Consider the following 25,147-nt stretch of genomic DNA (forward strand, 5'->3'; position numbering starts at 1 on the left):
GTGTTGTGTGAAGTCAGTTTTCTCTTGTAATTTGGAGTATGCCAGCACACCCATTCTGTATTAACAACAACAGATTTAAATTTTGGTTTTGCCCTACTAGTCTATATTATTGAAATTATTTATACCAGTGTTTCTTAAGTGTAATATTAGGACCCCAAATGGTCTCTAAGTATCTCTCAGGGTCTGCACTATCAATATTATTTGCCAGCCTATGCTGAAAAATAATACAATATTAAAATCCCATCAAACCATCACGAGAAGCAGTAAAGGCAGCAAATGTGATGATTTTAACTTTTAATATGGTAAATATCAATAAATATAACCCATATGAACAAAAGCTCTTTTGTGGTCATCCACAATTTTAAAAAGTGAGAAAGGGTTCTGAGACGAAAAAAGCTTAAGAAACACCAGTTTATACAAACCTATCTTTCTATACATTTGTTGCAAGAAATTAAATAAAAATATACATGCAATGAACTTAATGCCTTTAAGAGTTGTTTTAAATACTGAAGTTGTGTAGTGACAATACTGCTTTCCAAAACAGTAACAGAACCCTTAGTGTTCAATGTGTGGAATAAATACTGTAAATCATTTTCTAAAGACTTTTACCTAAAAAAAATATTTTTCATGTCCTCTAACCAGTACTTTTCCTTCTCTCTGTGGATAAAAGTCCATCAGATATATAGGTTCCAGCCTCTAACTCACCCCATAGCTGGCTGGGGAATTCTGGGAGTTGAAGTCCACAGGACTTAAAGTCGCCAAGTTTGAGAAACACTGCTCTAACTGTATTTAGACTTTCTATACAGAACACGAAAGAAACCAAAACACAATAACTTAACATATGTTTGTTCCGTGAGCCATGCTCAATCCAACCATGGCTTAGCATATTATATAAATGTAGAGCAAATTCGTACCCCCCAAAACTGATTTTTTTTTAAAAAATCTTACTGATAAGGACAAAGAAACTTGAATTTGTAATAGTTTGTTGACTGTGATTGAATGACATTTTTCCATGGTTAACCCAATTTGCATGACACATCTAACCACAAAGTAATATACATACTATGTTTATACAACATACCAGTGCAAATTGCTCTTGGATAGTTTGTGGTTCAGGTTGTGCTGAGAACACAACCACTGCAATGATGACAACCGGCTTCATATCATTTCAGTAATGGCTGAGAGATGTAGTGGCCAGTATGAAATTGGATGTTCACATTGAAACCCCAGTCATGTCTCTATTTCCTTTCTCTTGTCATTGAAGTCACCTACCTTCCTATCAAAGAAGATCTAACAGATATTGAAATAAGGAAAATAACTCCTCTAACACTAATATAACCAAGGACAATTTAAGTCTGTTTGTCTCATGGTCTTGGGACAAGAGTAAATCAGTGTAGAAAGCCAGGGTAGGGTTAGGTGCAAGTAAAGAAAGGCCCTTTGTCATTGCTCCATTGAAGCCTGAGTCCATGGAGGACGAGCCAGACCGGGAGTCTACAGAGGTCAAGGGTGCAGCCTCGTTGGCTCCGGAGGAATGTGGGGAAGAGCGGGACAAGGCAGCCCCGGGTCCCTCGGGCCTGAGACAGCTTGTCAGCAGGGAAGAATGGGGGCAGGAAGATTAAGAGAGGGGAGGAAGAGAGGGCAGGCAGTGGAGAGGAGAGGAGTGACGGAGCTCAGGTAACAAGCAAGGACACCCCCCTCCTGATCCCCGAGCATGGAGAGTGGAGAGGAGGTGGGAGCAACGCAGGCCAACCTGACAACTCAGGAGGAGAGCTCCGCGCCCCTTTTCACAAGGCACATCTGGGGACTGAAACTTAAGGAGACGCTGTGGGGAGGGGCACTTGTCATGAACACGCACTGAATTGCTGAAGTTTCATGTGCCTTTGCCAACGTCTGCAATTTGCTGGACTTGTCTTGTTGCTTCCTTGTTCCTTTGCCTCGTTGGACTTCTCGTCTTATTGTTGCCTTGTTCCCTTAGCCTCGCTGGACTTCTTGCTTTGAAGCCGTTGTGCTAACAGCGTTTTGCTGGACTACTCACAAGCAGAGGCTGCTGGAGGTGTGTGTTAGCGCTTTGCTCTGGGACTTGCCATAAAAGTGTGAGCGTTTGGAGGGAAAGTTGGGGCAATAAAGGGGAGTTCGAAATATCAGCTGGCTGTGTTGCCTCCGTGCCTTGCCGTGGGTCATCACACCCTTTGTGTGCTGATATCATTATATACTGGCAACATCTTTGTAGTGTTGGTAATTCTCCAGAAGAGATTGTCATGTGAAAATTAGTAAAGAAACATAAATAAACATAGACTTAGGATTTAAAAAAATCACTGGAAATCAGCCTAAATGGCATCGTTGACAAGGGAAATGCTAATTCTGGATAATTGGAAATCAACTATCAACAACTCAAGCATGAACAGTAAATGGCTATTATACAGGTAGTCCTCAACTTACAAGCACAATTGAGCCCCAAATTTATGTTGTTAAGTGAGAAATTTGTTAAGTGAGTTTTGCACCATTTTACGACTTTTCTGGCCATATTGGTTAAGTGAATCACTGCAGATGTTAAATCAGTAAAATGATTGTTCAGTGAATCTGGTTTCCCCATTGACTTTGTTTGTCAGAAGGTTGCAAAAGGTGATCACATGACACACACACACACACACACACACACACACACACAGGACACTGCAAACGTCATAACTGAGTCGGTTGTCAAGCATCTGAATGTTAAATCACGTGACCATGGGGATGCTGCAATGATCACAAGTGGGAGAAACGGTCATAAGTTATTTTTTCCGTGCCATCGTAACTTTGAACGGTCACTAAGTGAACTATTGTTAAGTCGAGGACTACCTGTATTTGCATGTGTCTAGGTGAAGTAATTGTGTTTTCCAAATAATGACTAAGCAAGAAATATAGTATTGCATCACATATATTTAATAAATTAATGTATAAAACCCTACTGTGATGTATGAGGATAGGTAAGAACTTAATAGCAACTGCAGATGATCAAGAGCAGTCCACCGAATATCAGGCAATACAAACCACAATTCTCAGATATTTAGAGAATATAATAAGGGATAAACATACCTGCGTGCTTTTTTATCAGCCATATATGATACCTACATAATTCATGAAATAAATAACACAGTATTTTGAACTCCAGACTATTATTTGGAATATATTTGTACATTGCCTTCTCTTTTCCTAATAAGGATGTCTTTCTAGTGCACAGTAATGTTCCAAAGATATCCTAATTGGTCAACCTGCTGTTTAATTAGAGTTTATTTCTGTACAACAGCTGATTTCCTAGGCTGAAATTATTTGTGACTCACTAGTTAATATATACATACCAGCTTTAAAAAAAGACAGCAGCTGAGAATTGAAGTAAAGGTAATTGGTATCTGCTGGTTTTAATTCGCTGGTTTTAGATGAGTAAACAGAAAAATATCTCTTAAGATGCCTCCTGGTATATGTTTATTCTCAAATATTTTAGTATTTTCTTTGGTGTTTCTGTATCATTGAAGGCTAGCTCGGGGGTACTTTTGGAAATATTTTTCTTTCATTTCTAATGGAAGTTTGTTCAAAAGTGTATTTCTCTGTATTATTCCACTGTATAAAAATACTTATTTTTAATATATAGATAAGTTTTTTAGACTACAGGTAATCCTTGACTTACTACCACAATTGAGCCCAAATTTTCGTTGCAAGTGAGACAAGTGAGTTTAGCCCCATTTTACGACCTTTCTTTCCACAGTTGTTAAATGAATCACTACAGTTATTACGTTAGTAGCACAGTTGCTAAGGTAATCTGGCTTCCTATTGACTTTGCTTGTCAGAAGCACAATAAAGTAGATCACATGACCCCAGGATATTGCAGTTGTCATAAATACATGCAAGTTGCCAATTTTGATCACATGACCGTGGGGATGCTGCAATGGACATAAGTGTGAAAAATGATCATGTCAGTTTCAGTGCCATTGTAACTTCGAGCAGTTGCTAAATGAACGAATGTTAATTGAGTGGTCAGTTAAAATATATCAGTTAATTTATGTAAGTGAATTTTCTCATAAATCCAAAACTCAAAATAGTTATAGCTGTAATCTCTCTATTCCAGTCTGACATTTCATCTGGAAGTGTTATTGCTGTCTATATCCAGGAGCACCTTTCCCTTTTGATCTCTTACCATATTTATGGACATTACTGTTCACCCTGTTGATATATATAGTATGGATTTGGTGCAGGGATGGGTTGCTGTGGCGTTACTGCTGGTGTGCTCGTGCACGTGCTGACTGCACACTGCTTGTGCCTGCGCAGTTGCCTGTAAATTGTTCTGTGCGTGCGTAGAACTTATAAAATGACAAAAAACCCATGCCACCAACAGCACGGGCAACTAGGGAACCGATTCAGGGGGATGGCCAGCGTGCCGTCCCTACCGGTTTGGCGACCCAGTCCCAATTACCACTACTGGTTCGCCCGAAAGAGTGTAAACCGGTTCCAACCCACCTCTGATTTGGTGTCTTTTACTGTTTCTCATTCTCATTCCCATCTTCATTCAATTACATCTAGCTGCTGCTTTACTGTGTTGAAAGTACTTCAGTACTTTCCAGTTCTGTACCAGTTCTGGCTACAGTACTGATTAATGCTGGATCATTACCTTGTGTTGTGACTACTGCACTCTTCTCTCTGGCCCTCCTATAATGCCCTGACTCATCATTACAGTTCATTTTATATCAGCGAATCTTTTTTGGCTACCGTGCCAAAAGCGGGGGGAGCACAGAGGGATTCTGCATCGATGTGCCACAACCATAATGCTATGTGCATGACGACCCCCCCGCGTGCATGCGCACGTCCAGCGACCCACCCACCCACTTTTGGCGTGGTTTTTCCCCAAGCTCCAGAGGCTTTCTAGGAGCCTGGGCACTCTCCAGAGGGCGAAAAATGGACCTACGGGGAACCCAGAAGTTCAGGAATGGTGACTTCCTATTTGTCTGTAGGGCCATTTTTCACCCTTCAGAGTCTTCATGGAAGCCTCCTGAAGGCTCCGGAGGACGAAAAACGGTCCTATGAGCAAACCGGAAGTCCATTCCTGAACTTCCAGTTTGCCTGTAGTGCCGTTTTTTTGCGCAAAACAGCCTCAAAAGAAGGCCAAAGTCAGCTGGCCAGCGCACACATGCACACTGGCCAGCTGACATGGCAACGCTTTGTGTGCCCTGACAAATGGCTCTGCATGCCACCTGTGGCACGCTTGCCATAGGTTTGCCATCATGGGCCTAGTCTATGGAGATTCTCAGCCATCTAGGTCATGATTGTCGCAAAGGTGATTTTTCCAAAGGCAACTGGACTGTCTTTGTTTTTGCTTGAAGAATTGTTGCTTCTCATCCAAGAAATTTCTTCAGTTCTGAAGAAGTTCAATTGCTCTTTGAAAAAAAACACCTTTGAAATACCAGCCTAATATATTAACCCAACCAATGAATTACCATCAGTCATCGTCCCCTGCATTATTTTATGAAATTTCTCTATTACACACACATTACTTTTAAAATCTATATTATGGTACTGTGGGAAGAAATATCCATTTGGTTCACTTCCAAACTGGGAGAAAGACACTGGAAACATGAAGGCTAATTGGAAAGATAGTTTAATGATGAAGCAGAACCACATAGGTTCTGGGTAGCTGACCAGATGGAGTTGAGAGTGGGTGGCTTTTATACATCTTATTGGGTTTGCACTTTAACTTCCTGTTCCTGTGCAAGAACATGTATTTTATTGGCTCTTGTCAGACTCCCATAGTGCCATGTAGGGGTCATGTAGGGGTTTGTCTGAGCTAAGTTTGATTGAAGTTTCTGAGGGTGATGCAATGAGGCTTGTGTTTGAAAGGGTGTTGGGCAATTCTTATTGTGTCTTAATGGCTTTCCTCCTGTTTTGGCTCTTGGGTGAGGGTATTTGCTTATGAATAGAGCTATCTACCTCTTTATCTCTTAAGTGCTGATATCAGCTGAGGGCTGTTAAGAAAGGTGGGCTGCTTTCTCCCTTTAAAAAATGTTTCTCCATTTCTCATCCAGGGAAATATAATATTCTGCCTTTTTAATATTCCTCAAAATATTTCATTCTTCTAGGAGAGGGGTAGCTTTCCACAGTATTGTAATACTTGAGTTATACATAAGTAATTGTTCAGTTCGGTCCAAGGTCAAGAAGCTAAAAAATTTTTTTGATCCAGTAACTGTTAAATAACATTTAAATGACATATGACTCCACTCAGAACTGCCTTTACACGATATACTCAAAGTGCGGTTTTCCTTGTTTCTGGCTTCATGAAGTGTGCAAACGTCGACGGTTATAAAACAAGATTTACAGTTCACAATTGCTAATCTTAAATCCCGGTAGCATCGTTTTTTTTAATCTTTATTCATCGTACTCTTTATTATGCTGAATCCGGAGGCAGGACAGTCGTATTGACAAGACCTTGAAGTTCAAACCACGTTCTTGTACCTCTTTTCATAACACATGCCTCGTCCTCCGAAGTGTAGACTCCCCCGTTCCGCATCTCTCGCCCTGTGACAGATAGACCTGCCAGCCAATCCTGAGTAAGAAGTACCCCAGCAACTGAACTGTGGGGCCTCGAGGGGTGGGGCCGCGCTCACCAATTACAACAGAACTCGGAATTCTGGGCTCCCGCTGAACCAATAGCACAGGCAGTGGGCGCGGCCACGAAACCCGTGCTCCAATGGGAGCAAGGGGTGCAAATTAGTCGGGACAGTCTGACAGAGCTGCGCTCAGGTTGTAGCAACAACAACAGCCAGAGCTACTGCGACAGCAGGCGGGGGAGCCAGCTGCCGTCTTCGGGAACACGACGGCGCCCCGCGCGAAGGCTTCGGAGTCTCTCTCGGTGGCGGCTTGTCCCAGCGCTGCTCGTCCCTCTGTCATGAGCGGTCTTTCCCGCCTTCTCCAATTTCGGTGCGCCTAGAGCAGCGCGGCTGGTTCTGGGCACGACTCCCGTCGGTTCCTGCTCGCTACGGGCAGCGCGAGTCAAACCTGCGCAGCCAATTTCGGGCGAGCTACCCCCTCGATGGCGCCGCTGGATATTCGCCCTTCCTTGTCTCGGTCCCGAGGACGCTCCGGGTCTTGCCTCCCGCGGCTGTCCCCGTGAGAAGACGCCTCCGCCTCGTCTAGTTCTTCTCCCCCGTCATTTCTTATCCCAAGCTTGTAGGGGTCGTGATATCAGCAGCCCGCCGGGACTCCTCCGCAGAGTGGGGTCGAACATGCCTTTGCTCGCGAGCTGCTGCTGCTCCTCGTCCTCCTCGGTCCTCGGTGGCACAACTGGTGGCTCAGAGCCCCCCGTGGGCGCTGGGAGCTGATTCTCCGCAGAGACGTTGGTGGTGGTGGGTTTTTTTTTTTTTTTTTTTTGAGAAAATGAACCACGTGGGCAGCCCTGTGAAAGCTTATGACTTTTTGCTAAAATTCCTCCTGGTGGGGGACAGTGACGTGGGCAAAGGAGAGATACTAGCTAGCCTGGAGGATGGAGCCACTGAATCTCCCTATGGATACAACATGGGTAAGTGAAAACATGAATTGTACAGGTGTCCACCGCCAGAGCCTGAATCTCGAGGGGGGAACGCCTTTCCTTTTACCTTTCTCCAACCCCACCCCAATCTACACCTGTAGATTACATAGCAAGGAAGGCAGTGCTCAGGTAGGACTGTCTCGACACCTGAGTCACCAGTAGCTAACTCCCACACCTTGCTTCACCGTCAGCTTAAAACTCGCATGGTAAAAACCCTTCCTCCCAGTTGCCTTGATACCTTTGCTTTAAGAAATAAAAAAATATTAACCTCTGGATTTCATGGTTGCTAATCTGCCCATTTACTTTCGTTAAATTTTGCTACTGGCATTCTTTATATTTTAAAGACTTCACACATTTCTCTTGTATTTCCATTATCTGGATCTATAGACTGATAGTACTAAAACGGAATTGTTGTCTTTTCCTCCATCTTAAGCTTACTCTTCTGGTGCTTTCTTTCCTCCCTGACTTGGCAACAGTAAAAGCAATAGGGAATTTTATATATATATATACACAGAAAATAATTTAAATTATTTGGAGAAAATTATTTGTCAAGGGAAGGCTCTGAACTTTGGAATTCAGTGAGGAAAAATAGAGATTATGTCAAACCATAAAATCATGTAATTGGAATGCACTATTTTGGCCATTAAATTCAATCCAAATGAAAACATTTCTAACAAATGGCTGTATAGCCTTTACTTGAATACATCCACTGAAGGGGAATGCACTACCTTTCTGGACAATTGGTTCCATTATTAATTTGTTTTTACTATCAAAAAGTCGTGTCCCCCCCCCAAAAAAAATCAGTTGTCATCTGCCACTCTGTAATTTAAATCCATTATTCTACATCTTCCTTTGTGAGATCTTTTTTCAGCATATTCTGGTTTCTCTTTGTATTGTATAAATCTTTTGCTCCTTTTCCTTTCCGCTATTTAAAGATTGTTATCTACTTTTTGCCTTGTTTTCTCAAAACTAATCAGTTCCAATTCCTTCAATCTCTCTTCCCACGATTCAGTTTCTAGTTGCCTGATCTTCCTTGTTGCCTTTCTATAAACCTGTTCCATTTCATTTGCATCCTTCTTAAACTGTGCTTAGAACTCGATATTTAATCAATTTATTTTAAATTGGAAGAATTGCTTTCTGTAATTTTGAAACTATACTTCAGTTGAAGCCATTTAAAATTGTATTTGCATTTTTGGTAGCCATATCATTTGGTTAACTCATAATTTAGCTTAAAAACAATTACCACTTCATTTTCACAAATATACTATAACCAGGCCCAGTAATTATTGATTATTAATTATTAATTGATTAATCTGCTTCTTTCATCATCATCTTTACAATTTCCTACATAACCTATTTTGGGAGAGCTTTGTGCCAAACTTGTAGTTCAATAGTTCTGTGCTTTTTTTTTTGGTACCTGGTGCATTTGTTGCTTTTAACCTCAGCTAATTCTGAGCTTTAGCTTCTTGACTTCATATGTCATATATAGCTTCCAGTATACTCTCCCCTACTTTTTCTTGGTGATTTGTTCCTTTTTCCACCTTTTGTTTCTTGTTTTATTTTCAGACCTTCACCAAGCTTTTTTGTAATCACCTTTTCTTCTTCCATTGTCCTCCAATTCCTTTTTGTACTGCTGTTGTTTGTAGTTGTACTTTTTTTAAAGTACTCTTTTCGTATCACGAAATCCTAGTTGTTATTATCAGTTTGAGGGCTGCCCTTGAAGACACTCAGAAGTTACAACTGGTCCAGAGCAGCAGGGCTCCCAGTATTGGGCTACCATAAGTTCACCCATGTCATACCTTTATTGTGCAAGCTTCACTGGCTCCATTTTCTTCTGGGTGAAATTCAGGATATTGGTTGTCACTTACATGGTACAGGACCTGGTTATTAGTGGGACTGCCTCTCCCTAAGGCTATCTGCCCATCCCATTAGATCAAATAGGTCCTCCAGATCCTCTCCCTGAAATCTTGCCACTTAATGGTACTTTCAAAGAATGTCTTTTTCTAGCTGCCCATATCTCGTGGAATACCCTCCTGCCAAGGTGTAGGACATCTAGCCTTCTAGCTATTCTGAAGGCCATTAAGACCTGGTTTTTACTGAAATGCTGGGATTACATACGTAGAAAGTACGGAAGGAGGCCAGCTAAGCATTCTGTAGCGCATCCCAAAGGGGGGGGGGGGTTTACAGCACAGGATTTTTGTTTCATTTTTTTCACTGTTTTTATTGTTTTATCATTGTTTCGTTTATTGGTTTTATTATTGTGAGTTACCCAGAATTGCTTAAGATGGGTTATCATATAAATCTTCTAAATAGAGGAATAAATAAATCAGAAACTGGTTTCTTTTATAGTCTAGCTACATGTTTGCTCAACTTTGTTTTCCTTTAAAATCGGTAACTCGGTATATTATCAATGTCTCCCAACTTTCCCTCTTAATTATTTAAAGGCATTTCCAACTTTTTCCACTTTAAAGTGCTATCCAACCATCCTTGAGTGGCAGAAAATTAGAAAAACATGAAAACTGCTGCCCCGATAGCCTATCTTTATCACCTGACTCACTGAAAAACGTTACCATCTGTATTGTGTATGTCGTGTTGCATAAGCAAAGCAACTGAATTCTCTGATTTTACTGTTCTCCCTCTTCTGCATGTAAGCACCTAGGAAGAAATCATTCCCTAATAATCGGCACTATGGCAGAGCTGGAAAAGGTTTGTTTGCTGGATTCTGCCTGCTCATCTCTAGATTCCATCCTCTTGTCTTATCTCCATTCTGTTGTAATCCCAGCTGAATAATTTTAAAGCAGATGAATTCAGGGAACTGAGTCCCATGCAATGTTTCTCCTCTCTCTCTTTCTTTGCATGGGCAACAAAAGCCATTTCCAGGTTCCTCTGTGTTCTAGCCAGAAAATAACAGGAGGATGGGCCCATCTTCATTACTCTAGTTCAGTGTTTCACTAACCTGGTGAAGCTGTAGAATCATTTACAGCACTGTTAGCTATTGAACACTTCTAATAGCCACTGGCACAAAATTGCTATGTTTAGCACTTTGGAAAGACAAGAACAAAACGACAGATCAGGCTAACCAAGACTTGGAAAAAAAGGTGACATACTCGCATCAGCCTGAAATGGCCAGTAAGCACCATTATTGGCCATGTGACTTAGCCCTAAATATAATGAACGGAGAAGCTTAACAGGTATCACACACCTTGCAGCTGTTCCTGGATGCTGTCAATTCCAGAGGCAAACATTGCTTTTTAACCCCTGTACAGCTAAAGATAACTTATGCCTGTCTCATTCACGGACTGAGGTGACAGCAGTGTTGTTTAGGTCAGAACAGAAAAAGACATCACAGGGCATATTTGTGCCATGGCTAGCTGCAAATAAAGAGAATGCGTAAGTCTTCCCAACTGATAAAAGAAAATGTCAGCAAGAGGAATTAGGAATTTCCTATAAGATTCATGCTTTACAGAGTTTACCTATGTTAATCTAAGTACATATTATAGTTTCCTTTGCCAGTAAATCAAGTTTATTCCCCTTGCACTTATCATTGGTGCTTAGACAATAAAGCCAATGAAGCCAATATTCTTTCTGCTTTTCTCTAAGAGGCTTAACAGACAACTTTACAGCCATATTCCCTAATCCTTCTACAGTGTGAAAGTCTACATGTGAAGTTCTTAGTTCAGGGATTTTATTGCCAGCCCCCTGGAATTCAATTTAAAGCCTTCCTGATCAAGTTCAGAATGTTTCTGCCAAATACATTTTACCAGTTCTTGTAAGATGCCATTTGCAATATTCAGTAGTAGATGATCCCAGGGGCAAAATCTCTCCCACATCATCATACCCAGTCATTTTATTTGAAATGCATATACTGTTTTCGCTAAGTAAAATATAGCTATGTTGTTAGGGATTCTTTCCTTATGTATTTCTGATTAATTGTTAGAAACATTATAATGCTTGTGTCCCTAAAATAAATAATTTTTACATGTACACTAAGTAGTAAGGAGAGGGGAGATGCAGCATCTTGCTCTACATTCAGCCCTGAAGAAATGAATTACTTATCTATTCTAGTTCTTGGTTCCCTAACAGCAAATCTCTGCCAAAGAACAATTTTAGAAAGCTGCTTTTATTAGGCAAGGATTAATTTCAAAGATATTACAAAAAATGGAATACTTCTCCATTCAATAATGTGGTTTTGGCTTATTTACTAAGCTTTACTGTGATATTTGAACCAGACATTATAATTTGTATAGTATGTTTATAATGGTGAGGACAGCCAACCATTCTGCAGCTGGGGAAATTTTTTTTCTTATGTTTGATGTTGAGTAGGCATAGTGAAGTAATGTTATCATGTATCTATATAGAACACTTTTTAGATTGCTTTTTTTTTAGGTTTATGAATTAGCCGTTTAAGGTATAATAAGTCTATCCAAAGACTATATGTTTGTTTTTATTTCTACTAAAAATTGTAGAGACATTGTATTCTGGTTATTTGCTGTTAAATTTTGGTAGCAGAGCCCCAATGGCTCAGGTATTGCATGCAGTATGTATGAACAAATCAGTATGGTTAGTTCGCCAAAGCACATTAAAACTTTATGTGAATTTTGTGTAATATAGATCTTAAAGCTGTCTGATTTGTTTTATTCAGAGTGAAGAATTTACCACAAGCATGTTTTTTTTTCAGCTGACAGAGTAGTTCAATATTTTTGTTCTGTACAATTAACCAAGAAGAATCAGAATGCTTTTTAAAGCAAGTGTAAGGATAAGTATAGTACAAGACTCTAAGAATTCTATCAAGTGTTTCTGAAACACAGATATCAATTGGATGAATATTTTTGGCCTTAGCTCTGGAACGTTTATTTTTAGTCCCTTCGTTGAACCTGTTAAAGAGTGAGAGGTACGAATACGTCAGATGCAGAAAACCAGAACATTTACAGATCTTGATTCAGAATAAAAACAAATTTGATTGCACTTCGGGGTTCTATTCAGCTGAGTTCATTATTGCCACTGATTGCACCCATCAAAACTAGCCAGAGGTAGTTTGCCGACTTCAATTTTAACAGGATTGTACCTTTTCAATTCAGCTGAAAGATATTGTGCTATATATACCTGGACTTAAAAAGATGAAAACAAGACGATACTTTCTTTTCTGACCTATTTCTGAGACAATATTCTTGTCTTTTACTAATATAAATCCAGCTTCCTCTTTATTCGTTTAGCTATTTGTGTCTTTGATTACACTTTGCGTTTCTGTCAGTGAATGCTACATAAGCTAGCTTTTATGCACTTACCGTGTTTCTCTGAAAATAAGACAGGGTCTTATTTTCTTTTGATCCCAAAATAAGCGTTTGGCCTTATTTTCAGGGAGGTCTTATTATTTTTGAGGTGCAAGAGGCCCCTTAACCTTGGCCCGCGGCCCATGGATCAGCTGATCCAGAGAGAGCCAGAAGTTCTGTCTCTATTTCTGGCACAACCTTGCCAGCCCTAGCATTGCTGGGCCTGCCGCTCTTTTTGCAGCCACCACTAAGAGAAGGGGCATGGTAGCTAGTGGGAGTTTGTGGGAGTGGCCTCCACGAGGCCATTCCGTGTGAATGGCAGATACATGTGGGGCTCGTAGGGCATGTTCCCCCCTTCCCTCCCAGGAAATGGCGGGGACTGGCTGTGCATGCATTTAAATATTTTAGGGGAGGGCTTATTTTAGCGCATGTGCTCAAAAGCCCGATTGGGCTTATTATCCAGGGAGGTTTCTGAATTGTAATAGCCATTGCTCATTTTCAGTAGCTGAGCAGTCTGCTTTATAATACCAGTTATGAGGAATGTGGTTATTAGAACATCCTGCCTGTGGGCTTCCTTTAAGTATCCTTAGCCACAGTAGAACTAGACAAGCATTTCCATCTTCTATCTTCTTGTGTTCTTACATTCCAAGAAAAAAGATAGTGCAAGCAAACCTTAATTTGGCTGTTACTTTAATTTTCTTTCAAAGGAAAACTTTTCATTTACTTTGAACTTGGGGGTTAAATGCTTTCTATATTATTAACAAGTAAATTGAATATTTAATGTTTTCTATTTAAAGGAAAGGTATTATTTTATGTAATTTACCACTCCCTACTATGTGCCAGGGGCCTTGAACAAATGGAACAATGGTATAGGTGAATAGAGATGCTTAGAAAAGATGGCACTTCAAGAATTGTACTTTCCTTTTGTTCAGTAGTGGGATTCAAAATTTTTTACTACCAGTTCTGTGGACGTGGCTTGGTGCATATGGCAGGGGAAGGATATGGTAAAAATCTCCATTCCCTCCCCACTCCAGGGGAAGGTTAGTGCAAAATACTCATTTCCTCCCGATCAGTTGAGACTTGGAAGGCAGCGAATAGATGGAGGCGGAGTCAGTCAGAGGTGGTATTTACTGGTTCTCCAAACTACTCAAAATTTCAACTTCCGGTTCTCCAGAACTGGTCAGAACCTGCTGAATACCACTTCTGCTTTTGTTGCATGAGGACAGCAAATGTGTATATCAAGGATGGACACCTTGTAATTTGGAGGTTTTGAACTTCAGTCCCATAATCGCTGAACAGCTTTGCAAGAGATCAAAAATGTATCACAAGATGAAATTGTTGTGTTTTTTTTTATTAGGGCACACTGGATTAAACTAATAATAAACAATAAAATTTTAAGAGAGATGAGAAATAGCAGCAAAATAATTTTCTCTGCTTGTGGCACACTATACTGTACCATAGGCACTGGAGGGAAGTTGCATGATTATACCATGAATGGCAAAATAAAGTTGGGTTTGCATTAGAATGGCCCTTGGTAAGAAGAGTGGGAGGGATGAAATAATCAGGCACCATTGAAATCAAGGCTTTGCAATGTTTAATATGGAAAAAGTACTTGCCATCTAGCTACTTGATTGCTTTCTTAACCATGACTTGCTTTTAAACTTATGTAAGACGTGTAATAATCTCTGTCCGTTATCAGGATTTGTAGCTGCAGTGCATTGTCATCAAATGTCAGACTGCTTTATCAAGTTTTTCAGGTTTAACTTCTAAGTAATATGGCAGAGTTGATGGGAAATACATTTTTCATAGTAAACATATTCCTCCCTTTATAGGTAGTGAAATCACGCAGATACTTTATAATTACACTGGGCAATTCTATACATGTCTACTCAAAAATACTTCACAGAATTTTTTTTAGAGTTTGAATTTTGATTCCACATGCTATTTTTCAAACAGAACTAAAATATATATTCCGTAAATCAATGAGGGCTAAATAAATGGCTGAACTAAAAAAAAAGCAGCATGTTAAAATCATAGAAGAACTGAAGAAACAACTAAACAGATCTAACAGCATCACAAAGCAAATAACAATACTATTGGCAAGAAATTTGATAATTTAGTGAGGGGAAGGGGAATTGCCTATCAATTTAATTTTGATCAAAAATGAACTAAACAAGCAGAATTATGTCTTGTTTATTTAGGACCAAGATATAATAGTGTGGGCAGCTGGAAAATGAAGTCAGCATCCCCCTAAAGCTCATCTGCGGAAGTAAGCATGAAGTGCTCCAAAATCTCCTGGTAGACGGCTGCATTGACCCTGGTCTTAATGAAGAATAATGGTCCAAAGTCTTGTTGCTCAGTGGTCCAAAGTCCTCTTTTCTGATGAGAGCAACCTTTGCCAAAAGCACCAAAACCTGGTTCAATGACCGTGGGATTCCTGTGCTTGATTGGCCTCTCCATTCTTCCTCCATACTCTGGATCCTTGGTTTCCAAATGAGATGCAAAAGTTGCTCTCATCAGAAAAGAGGACTTTGGACCACTGAGCAACAAGACTTTGGACCACTGTGCTTCATTAAGACCAGGGTCAACGCAGCGTCTACCAGGAGATTTTGGAGCACTTCATGCTTCCTTCCGCAGACGAGATTTATGGGGATGCTGACTTCATTTTCCAGCTGCCCACACTACCAAGAGCACCAAAACCTGGTCCAAAGACTGTTGGATTACTGTGCTTGATTGGCCAGCAAACTCACCTGACCTGAACCTCATAGAGAATCTATGGGGCATTGCCAAGAGAAAGATGAGAGACATGAGACCAAACAATGCAGAAGAGCTGAAGCCGCTATTGAAGCATCCTGGTCTTCCATAACACCTCAGCAGTGCCACAGGCTGATAGCTTCCATGCCATGCTGCATTGAGGCAGTAATTGCTGCAAAAGGGCCCCAAACCAAGTACTGAGTAACATATGCATGCTTATACTTTTCAGAGGTCCGATATTGTTCTATGTACAATCCTTGTTTTATTGATTGCATGTAATATTCATATTTCTGAGATGGTGGATTTGGGGTTTTCATGAGCTGTATGCCATAATCATCACAATTATGACATCACAGCTTGAACTATCTTGCTTTGCATGTAATGAGTCTTATCTCATATATTAGTTTCACCTTTTAAGTTGGATTACTGAAATAAATTAACTTTTGCACGATATTCTTATTTTTTGAGTTTCACCTGTAGTTATTCTGTTATTTATGCATTCTCCTAGCTGCAGCCACATGAAACCAGGAATATATGCATTTAAGGAAATACTAACAGATGCAGTATGCTTGCCAGTGAGCTCTCTGAATCACCATTTTTCTCTGCAAAACACTAGCTTTTCTTGTCACACAGTATGTGTAATTGAACCTAAGAGCTTGTGAAACAGAACACACAGTAATGCGACAACTTCTTGATGAGATCTGTAAGATGTCCTTGAGGCAATTATTTATAGCCAAGCTGTAATATTCAGTCAATGAGAATGGCCAGATCTATATTTTTGCTGTAATTTTACAACAGAATAGGATTTTAACATTGCTCTCATTCAATGGCAGACCCTGGTATTTTTCAGTACTTAGAAATTTAGAAACATTGCAATATCATCTTAAGAGGGATGACTTGAAAGGAAGCCCTAATGATGTTAATCAGGGGTGTCAAACACGCATCATCGCGTTGTCATGTGACATAGCACGACTTTTCCCCCTTTGCTAAAATGGGGTGGGGGTGGCCAGCACGGGACGCATCCAGCCCACGGGCCATGAGTTTGGCAGTCCTGCTGTTAACTGAATCAGGGTAAATGGCCAATGGACTGCAGTCTTAAAAGATGTCTTTTACCCTACATTGGAGCTAGCCAATTTGTGGTCTGAAGGGTGCAAATATGCACACACAGCCATTTATAAAATCCCATGGTGTGCATAACTAATATTTAGTAGCAAAATAGCCATTTTTGGCAATGTAAAATAGTTGGTCTCTTGTCATAGTTGTATATCAGTGAATATGTTTTCTAAAACAAGTGAAAATTAGAGATAGAAAATGTCAATTAAAGAGACATCGCCATCAAGCTTACTACAGCCTGGAAAAGAAAATTAAATACATCCTGTAGCACAAAATGTATCCCAATCTGGATCTTCATACATACAAGTATGGTCATTCTCCATGCAGTACTTCTTTTATAAAATTAATGATTATCTTGGCTAACTATACTTCTAATAAAGCTATGTTTTAATAATTGTGCACAGTGACTTTTTTTGTCATGTTATCTTTTCAGAATCATGGTGGGTGGTACAGTACTATATCAGTGTTGCTACAACAGAGAAGGAGATGACATTTAAAAAGGGAACTGTATGTGATCCCAGTGATTTTTACTTGAACGAAAAAAAACCTGTTTAAAGCATGCTCCACAAATCAACTAATTTAGATTGCAATTCTGTTGTTTCTTGGTGGGAGTGTCTTACTTAGTAATAGCTTAATAATGCACTTCAACAACAGGTGCTTATTTGCTGTCCTATGGGCTACCTAATGGTAGGCTTGATATTTAAAAACAAAATACAGTACAATATCACATTATATAAAAACAACAATCCTGGATCACAGAGAGCAGTTGCTTTGCCTGGGATCACAGCTACTATGATTTTCATGAAAGATTTTTTACAGGATTCCATGAGAGATTACCAGCCACTTATAAAGGGTGATAATGACTAAATAAAATTCATAAGGGATGAGCTATTTCTCAATTTAAAAATGTATTTCTGGTCTCAAGGCACAGGTATAAACATGCTATTTTAAATGGGAAAAAAATATTATGCTAGTTACAGCATGACTCAAACATCTACTGGCTCATTTGTTATTACAAACAATTACAGATGCAAATTGTCTCAGATGTGGTATAACTAGTGAGTGTGCAGAATTCTGAATGTGAGCAGTTCATATGTTAATGAAACCATGGCTAATACCTTATTTGTCTAGACTCCAGAGAAATGAATACTAGGAGTCCTTGACTTACGACCACAATTGGGCTCATAATTGCTGTTGTTGAGACATTTGTTAAGTGAGTTTTGTCCCATTTTACGACCTTTCTTGCCACCATTGTTAAATGAATCAGTACAGCTGATAAGGTAGTAACCAGCTATTAAGTGAATCTGGCTTACCCTTTGACTTTGCTTGTCAGTGGGTTATGTTTATACCTGAAGGACTTCAGATAATGCCAAACTATGTTGTATTTTTAAGGTGTCTTAGTAATACTCTGTTATCTCAAGTTGTGTTTACTGATCTCCTTTATCCCCAGTTAAAAAGTCCCTTTCAAAGTGTAGGTCTGAGTCTTACCAACAGAATGTGTCTATATGGGTACTTGGATACTAAAAACAACTCTGTGGACAGAAGCCTTAGAATTCCTGATTTGCAAAGGACTCTTTATGACTCAGAGGACCCAATACTTTCTGCAAACATAAATATTTGTTCAGGTTCAAGAAAGCTGAGGCTATAAGCTAAGGGGGGAGATTTTAGTGCTACACTACCTCTTAAATACAATCTGAAATATTAACTCAGGAGAATTTACACTGATTGATTTTTTTTCTTCCATTCAATTGTGTCTCATTCTCGGAGACTGGACAATTCTTTACAGTTTTCTTGGCAAGGTTTTTTTTAGAAGTGATTTGGCATTGCCTCCTGCCTAGGGCTGAGAGAAAGTGACTGGCTCAAACTCACCCAGCTGGCTTCATGCTCAAGGTGGGACTAGAATTTGCAATCTTATGCTTTAACCACTACGCCAGATTGGGTTTCTACTGATTACATACAAATCTTTTAAATAAATAATGTGGTATTTGTGGGGGGGGGGGGAGGATGTTGCCAAGCTGTTAGTTCACCCCCATTCTACTACAGCATGAGCAAAACGAAAACATGGAATATTGAAATATGTGTCCAGGAGACAGCCAGCATCAGCTTTCATCAAATCCTAGGGCAGCACTTAGTGCCTTAGTGGCACCTCTTTGCAGTGTATTATTGTAATATAAATGTATTTATAGAAATGAGTCCCTTCCATTGGTACCATTATTACATATTAAGAGATATAATTAAATGCATCTTACATATAGCAAGGTTAAGTGTAAGAGAGCAAATGGTTTAATCTGATACTATATTGTATTTCCAAAGATCCTAGAGTCTTTTTCTTTCTTGTAATAGAGATTTGTTTACTTGCTTGAAGACATTTCAAAACGGGGGGGGGGGGGGGGAGGGGGGAGAATGACCAAAGCATAGGATTTATCACACAGAAGTTTGGAATTATGAGATGGGGGACTAAAGATGATTATATAAATCACCAGAATATATAATATAGAAATAGTTTGATATTGCCATTGCCTTAATGTGGTGAAAAGATAATATTAAAAAATGTTTTAAAAAAACAACCCCGGGATATAGCTTTGGGTATATGTGTGTACAGCATATGTATATGTATGTGCATATATGTCTGGGTGTGTACACACACACATACACACACATACACACATCTATATACAGTTTATAAAAGTGAAATACCACTCATGCATCATCGCAAAATCTCCAGAACCGTAAAGCCTACAAACCTGAAATTTGGCATGTATGTTCCTCTTGGCTTCTAGGTGCTTGCTAAGAAAGACTTTTTTTGAAATGACCATCACATCATTAGTATTTCTTATATTATTATTAACACGCTCTGATGCTAAGGAGTTAGACTGAGGGAGAGAAGGGGATAAGATAGGAGAGGCCTCTATGGGGCAAGCCTGAGGGAGAGAAGACGATAGGATAGGAGAGGCCTCTGTGGGGCAAGCCTGAGGGAGAGAAGGGGAGAGAAGACGATCATAACTACTCATTAATTTTCAAGCTATAAGTGTCAATTTATCAAGCCTGATCACATAGTTTCACAGCGGAGCAAAAGTATCCAGCTAGTATACATACTGTATACACACACTTTTGAGAGGGGGCATCAGAATGTCATTTTTAATGTGTGCCAGTGTTTTCACAAAAAAAGTGACAATAAAAGTATCTTATCTTTTGACTTTGCAATGTTTTGACAGAGCTTGAAAATCTAGGGGACTTCCTTTGCTACTCCTCATCTATAGCATTTACATTTTTTAAATTTAAAAATCTGATATTATTATATATTAAAAGATTTTGTGCAACATTTGCACTATTTTAATATAATACTTCACTCTTTCTCTTCAGGTATTGATTACAAAACAACAACAATACTTCTGGATGGCCGGCGAATAAAGCTGCAGCTCTGGTAACTATTTGTTTGGCTTATATTCTGTGTTGTGGAAACTATTGTATATAAGAAACAATTGCACTTGGAGTATAAGGTCACATGAGTTATGTAAAAACTCACTAGATATCTCTCATCCCAACCAAAGTTAAGTACGGGCCACTTCTAGAAACTGATAGGATGCCTAAGGAGGGGGTGGGAGTATAATAAACCTTTACTTAATGGTAAGAGTATTTTGGCTACACTGGTCACAACAGGAGGGCACTTTTATCTTAGCTCAATAATATTATAAATCAGATCAAATTATTTAATAAACTTAATCAGATATCAATTTTATTTGTTCTGAATATTTCCTAAACATGCATGCGAGTGGGGCTTTACGCTGAGCATTAGACAGACCAAGAACAGGATCAGTCAGAGCTCTTTCAGATGATAGTCTTCAAGTGCTACTTCCAATCTTTCACCCAACAGAAAAGCCCAGCATAAATTGGGCTGCCTTCTTTACTGACCTCCATTCTACCCCAACAAGAAGCCTTGCAAATGGGGCTGACTTTAATTAATGTCAGGCATGCCCAAAGTCCAGCCCAGGAGCCAATTGCGGCCTGTTTTCAAATTTCAAGCAGCGTGCAGATTCTTTTCCCCGCCGGAGTTATTTGTTTAGTCTTTCATAAAATAGTTCATTTGCATTTAATGTTAATGGTTCAAAGAAAGTCAGGCTGAATGGTCGGCCCCACACATTTTCACGTCATCAAATCTGGCCCTCCTTGCAAAACTTTTGGACACCTCTGATTAATGTAATCCTGTAATATAAGGAAGATGATGGTGGATTTCCCTGGCTTTGATTCCCATTGCACCCAGCATCACAGGAAAAACAACTACCAATCATTCTCTTTAATGTGTAGTGTGGTAGGGCAGGCTTGGATGACTGTTTAGAAAGATGGGTTTAGTCCTCTGATCAATTGGTTGCAGGCATGGGGTAAAGCATATTCTGCACTAGTGACCCGTTCGATGGATTTTCTCTGATGATAAAGTGAAAGGGAGTGAATGACACTGAGTGAGCTCTGTCCTCAACTAGGGCTGCACACAGATATACACAGAATAATCTATAATGTATGCATAGATCTGTATTCAAGTATCTTGTTTTCAGTTTTGGTAAATTGTTGAATATTAATAATAAATGTAACATGATAAATGAAGATAAAGGCAAATTTGAGAAGTCATTAATATGCATTTGTTAATTGGGCAACGTAGTCAGACAACTGTTTATATTACGTCACTCTTAGAATGGAAATGACTATTTTTAATCATATGTGGTATCATTTTCAGGGACACATCTGGACAAGGCAGATTCTGTACCATATTTCGTTCCTATTCCAGAGGTGCTCAGGTAAGCACACACACTGATCTTTGAACCAAATCAGTGAGGCAGAGAGAAATGATAAGAATTGCCAGGGAAAACAAAGTGATAAATGTATTGTCCTACTTTTTAAAATGTGTACACATTTGTGCTGAATATAGGTAATGTTTTACAGAAAAGTTCAGATCTATTCAACACTACTTTTTATAATGTTATCAAATACCATTACACAAGATTGTACAATGCATATTTAAACTTACCCACATGTCAGACTAATTTTAAATGGATTTCATTCACCTAGGGTGTGATACTGGTATATGATATAACGAATCGCTGGTCATTTGATGGCATTGATCGATGGATAAAGGAGATAGATGAGGTAAGATATCAAATAATGAATATAAATATTTACCTGAATGGAAAAGAGTTCTGAATTTACCTAAATTACATTAGTTTGAATTAAAGTAAAATAATTAAAGTAATGTGACCTGTTGTAAACTCAGTTACAACAGTTTATAAACTGTAGTTTATAAACATTGATTCATGGCTTTGTTTTGTAAACTTCGGCAGTTGTGTTTTAGCCAACAAAACATGCCTTTTAAATTTGTTTGTATTTCGTTGTATGGATGGACAACTCCCTAAATCATTGTGGGTGGACAAGAATAGAAATTTAGTAAGAAGAAAACTAAGAATGCTTAGGACAGTGCTACAGTTCCTAGAAAGAGTCCTAGGGCTGTACAATGAAGCAGAATTGTCTTCTTAGTTCTAGAAGTGGTCTGTCTTCAAAGATTTTTCCATACAGTGGCTTGATGGTCAATCATTTTCATCAACCTTAAGTTCTTCCCCTTTCCTTCAAAGTTTCTGCTGATTTATGGATTACCCTTCCTCTCATCAGTGTTTCAAAATCAGTGGTTCTAGATTTCCTTTCAGGGAAGCAAAAGACAAAAAGATGGCATTCTTGGAGCAGGTGATAATTGGATCTGGATTCTAAATACTTCTATTTCTTCAACATTCAGGGAATAGGAAGTGGTAATTCCCTACCTGTTCTCTCTTGTGCAGCCCATTTCATTTTTCTACCCTTGATTGTAGTCTGGACTATGTATTACATTAAGCCATGCTTAATTTTATTATGGTTTGATGAATAAATCACAAATTGGCCAGAATCATATTACACATGAAGGTATCAATCATGTTTTAAAATCATACATCTGTGTTCGTACAATATTTAAGATAACCCCAAATAACTACCTTATAATTTTGCATCTTAGTAAACCGAGTCCACATACTATAGTTAGGGAAAGTCAGAAAATGGAGCTAGCCTGAATAAATGATGTGCGGTTAGAAACTTTGATGAAGAAAATGGGTATAGATTTTGAAATGAACATTGTTCTCTTTCTCAGCATGCTCCTGGTGTACCCAAAATCCTGGTTGGCAACCGCCTGCATCTAGCCTTCAAAAGACAAGTGTCTACTGAGCAGGCACAGGCTTATGCTGAAAGATTAGGCATGACATTCTTTGAAGTAAGCCCACTCTGTAATTTCAATATCACAGAGTCCTTTACAGAGCTTGCAAGAATAGTGTTAATGAGACACGGAATGGACCGGCTGTGGAGGCCCAACAAAGGTAAGCAACAGAAATGTACTTACTTCTTCCCTATGTATGCTAGTTATATATTTAGTTAGGATGGGGAAAAAATGCAAAAAATATTTTAGTACATACTTGTGATTTAATATCATAACCAGCACCTAGTAAATGTTTCCTATTTTCAGTTGAATAATCAGAAATTACCCTATGCATTCCCTAATTAAGATTGCTATACAGCAATTCCCGCTGAGTTCATGTCAGTAATTTCATAGAAACATCACCAGAAGGGACTCCAAATCCCTCACACCTCATCCTACTCCTTGAAGATAAAAGGCAGACCAAAGGCAAAGACAACAGGAGCATCATTTAAACTTCACCCTTTCCTTCAAAAGGAAAAGGCAAGGGAAGATGTGGAACTGCAGAACTCTTAGCCATTCCACTGCCACCTTCCCTTAATGAGGAAGGATGTGGTATAGATAAAAGAAGAAGCAAGCCAGGTTTTCAGAAATGCAGTTGTACTATTTTTATCATTGTAGCTTTGGGAGCTTTTCTAGGGGGCTCCAGTTCAAAAAAAATCTGCAAGGTTATTTGTATCAAGGAAGGCAAACCATGGGAAGAATCAGGGCAGAATTAGGCTGATACTTCAAGAATAGTGAAATGAATAAAGATAGGGCTATTAAAACTTATACAAAGTTCTAGCTGTGTACTGCCACCGTGTGGCTGTTAAGATCTTTCTAATGTCTAATGTTGCTTGTTTTATATTTCAGTCCTGAGTCTACAAGATCTTTGTTGCCGTGCCATAGTTTCCTGCACACCTGTGCACCTGGTTGACAAACTTCCACTCCCTGTTGCCTTAAGAAGCCATCTCAAGTCATTCTCCATGGCCAATGGCCTAAATGCTAGAATGATGCATGGTCGTTCTTACTCTCTCACCGCCAGCAACAATAACAAAAGGAACAGCCTGAAAAAAGCCAAAATCATCCGTCCGCTTCAGAGCCCTCCAAAGCCTTGTGTCAGAAATAGTTGTAAAATCTCTTAAGCTATCTTTGGAAATCTTTGCCCACCATTGTAAACACAAGGACTTAATTCAATAGCCAAATCTATTGTATGTACGTATTGCTTTGCAGGAACAGGACAAAAGAAAAAAAAATATTTTAGAACGTTTGTTTTTAATAATGCTGCTTCCAGATATATAATGCGCTCTGTGCAAACAGAGGAATGTGAAACTTTAATGTTGGATTTTATATATATCAATTTTTTGATGTGCATGAAATCTTTGTGTATTTTATAAAGGGAATAATTTATCACAGTACTGAGCTTTTGTGTCACTGAATCTCAACAGTGACTAATTTTTAATATTGCTCAATTACTACATTTTATTTGCAATTAGAATGAAAGTCAATTGTAGATTCACCTAGTTTTAAACAACAATGTATTGTATACATTGTAAAAATATAAGTAGTGACATTATTCTAGTATTGTTTCGGTAGAGCATCTGATTCTGGTTTTGTACAGTTTATTGAGTGATTCTGAAGCACGACTTTTGAGCTACTAATGTAATATGCACAAGAAATTGTCTCATCCATGTATAAAACATTTGATAAAGGTTTTTGCTATGTTTCAGAATTAAATTGTGGATTATATGCTTATTTTTCTGGTAAATCTACATTTTTGTATTAGATATTCTAGTGATCGTCATATAGTGAAAAAGCCAAAGACATCAAGACATATTTGCTATAGCCTAAGAAAAAATGTAATTTGAAAAGCTGCTTTATCAGGAAAGGACACTATTATTTAAAAATAAAAATAAATCCTGCAAAGTATATGTGTGTTTTTCCAACTGAAATATTTTATCTTCCTTTCCCAGCTTTTGAATGCTTCCTCAAATCTCTATTCCTCTATCAAGACAGATGTTTATTATAATTTGTTTGCAATAAAGGCCAGTTTCCTTCCATTTTCAAGAAAAATAATGTTTATTATTTGTTTGCAATAAAAGCCAGGTTTTTTTTCCATTTTAACGTAGGTGATCAGAAAGACTTGAAATAAATAGCTTGAAATATGTCATAAAGTGGATTTATTCATGTTTGTAAAATAATTGTGTTTTCAGTAGGCAG

The 25,147-nt window shown here is 38.8% G+C and overlaps 1 protein-coding gene across 1 annotated transcript; it reads left to right on the forward strand.

Annotated features, from left to right (window-relative positions):
* Nucleotides 1-6,738: 6,738 nt before the first annotated feature.
* Nucleotides 6,739-24,987, forward strand: RAB40B (RAB40B, member RAS oncogene family). The gene is made up of 6 exons (XM_081949789.1): nt 6,739-7,543; nt 20,053-20,113; nt 21,419-21,479; nt 21,751-21,828; nt 22,850-23,072; nt 23,801-24,987. Exons 1-6 carry the CDS (start codon nt 7,402-7,404, stop codon nt 24,070-24,072), a joined length of 837 nt encoding a protein of 278 aa, XP_081805915.1. The 5' UTR covers nt 6,739-7,401; the 3' UTR covers nt 24,073-24,987.
* Nucleotides 24,988-25,147: the final 160 nt, after the last annotated feature.

Source organism: Natrix helvetica, assembly GCF_964273705.1.
Source record: "Natrix helvetica genome assembly, chromosome: 1".
NCBI lineage: Eukaryota > Metazoa > Chordata > Lepidosauria > Squamata > Natricidae > Natrix > Natrix helvetica.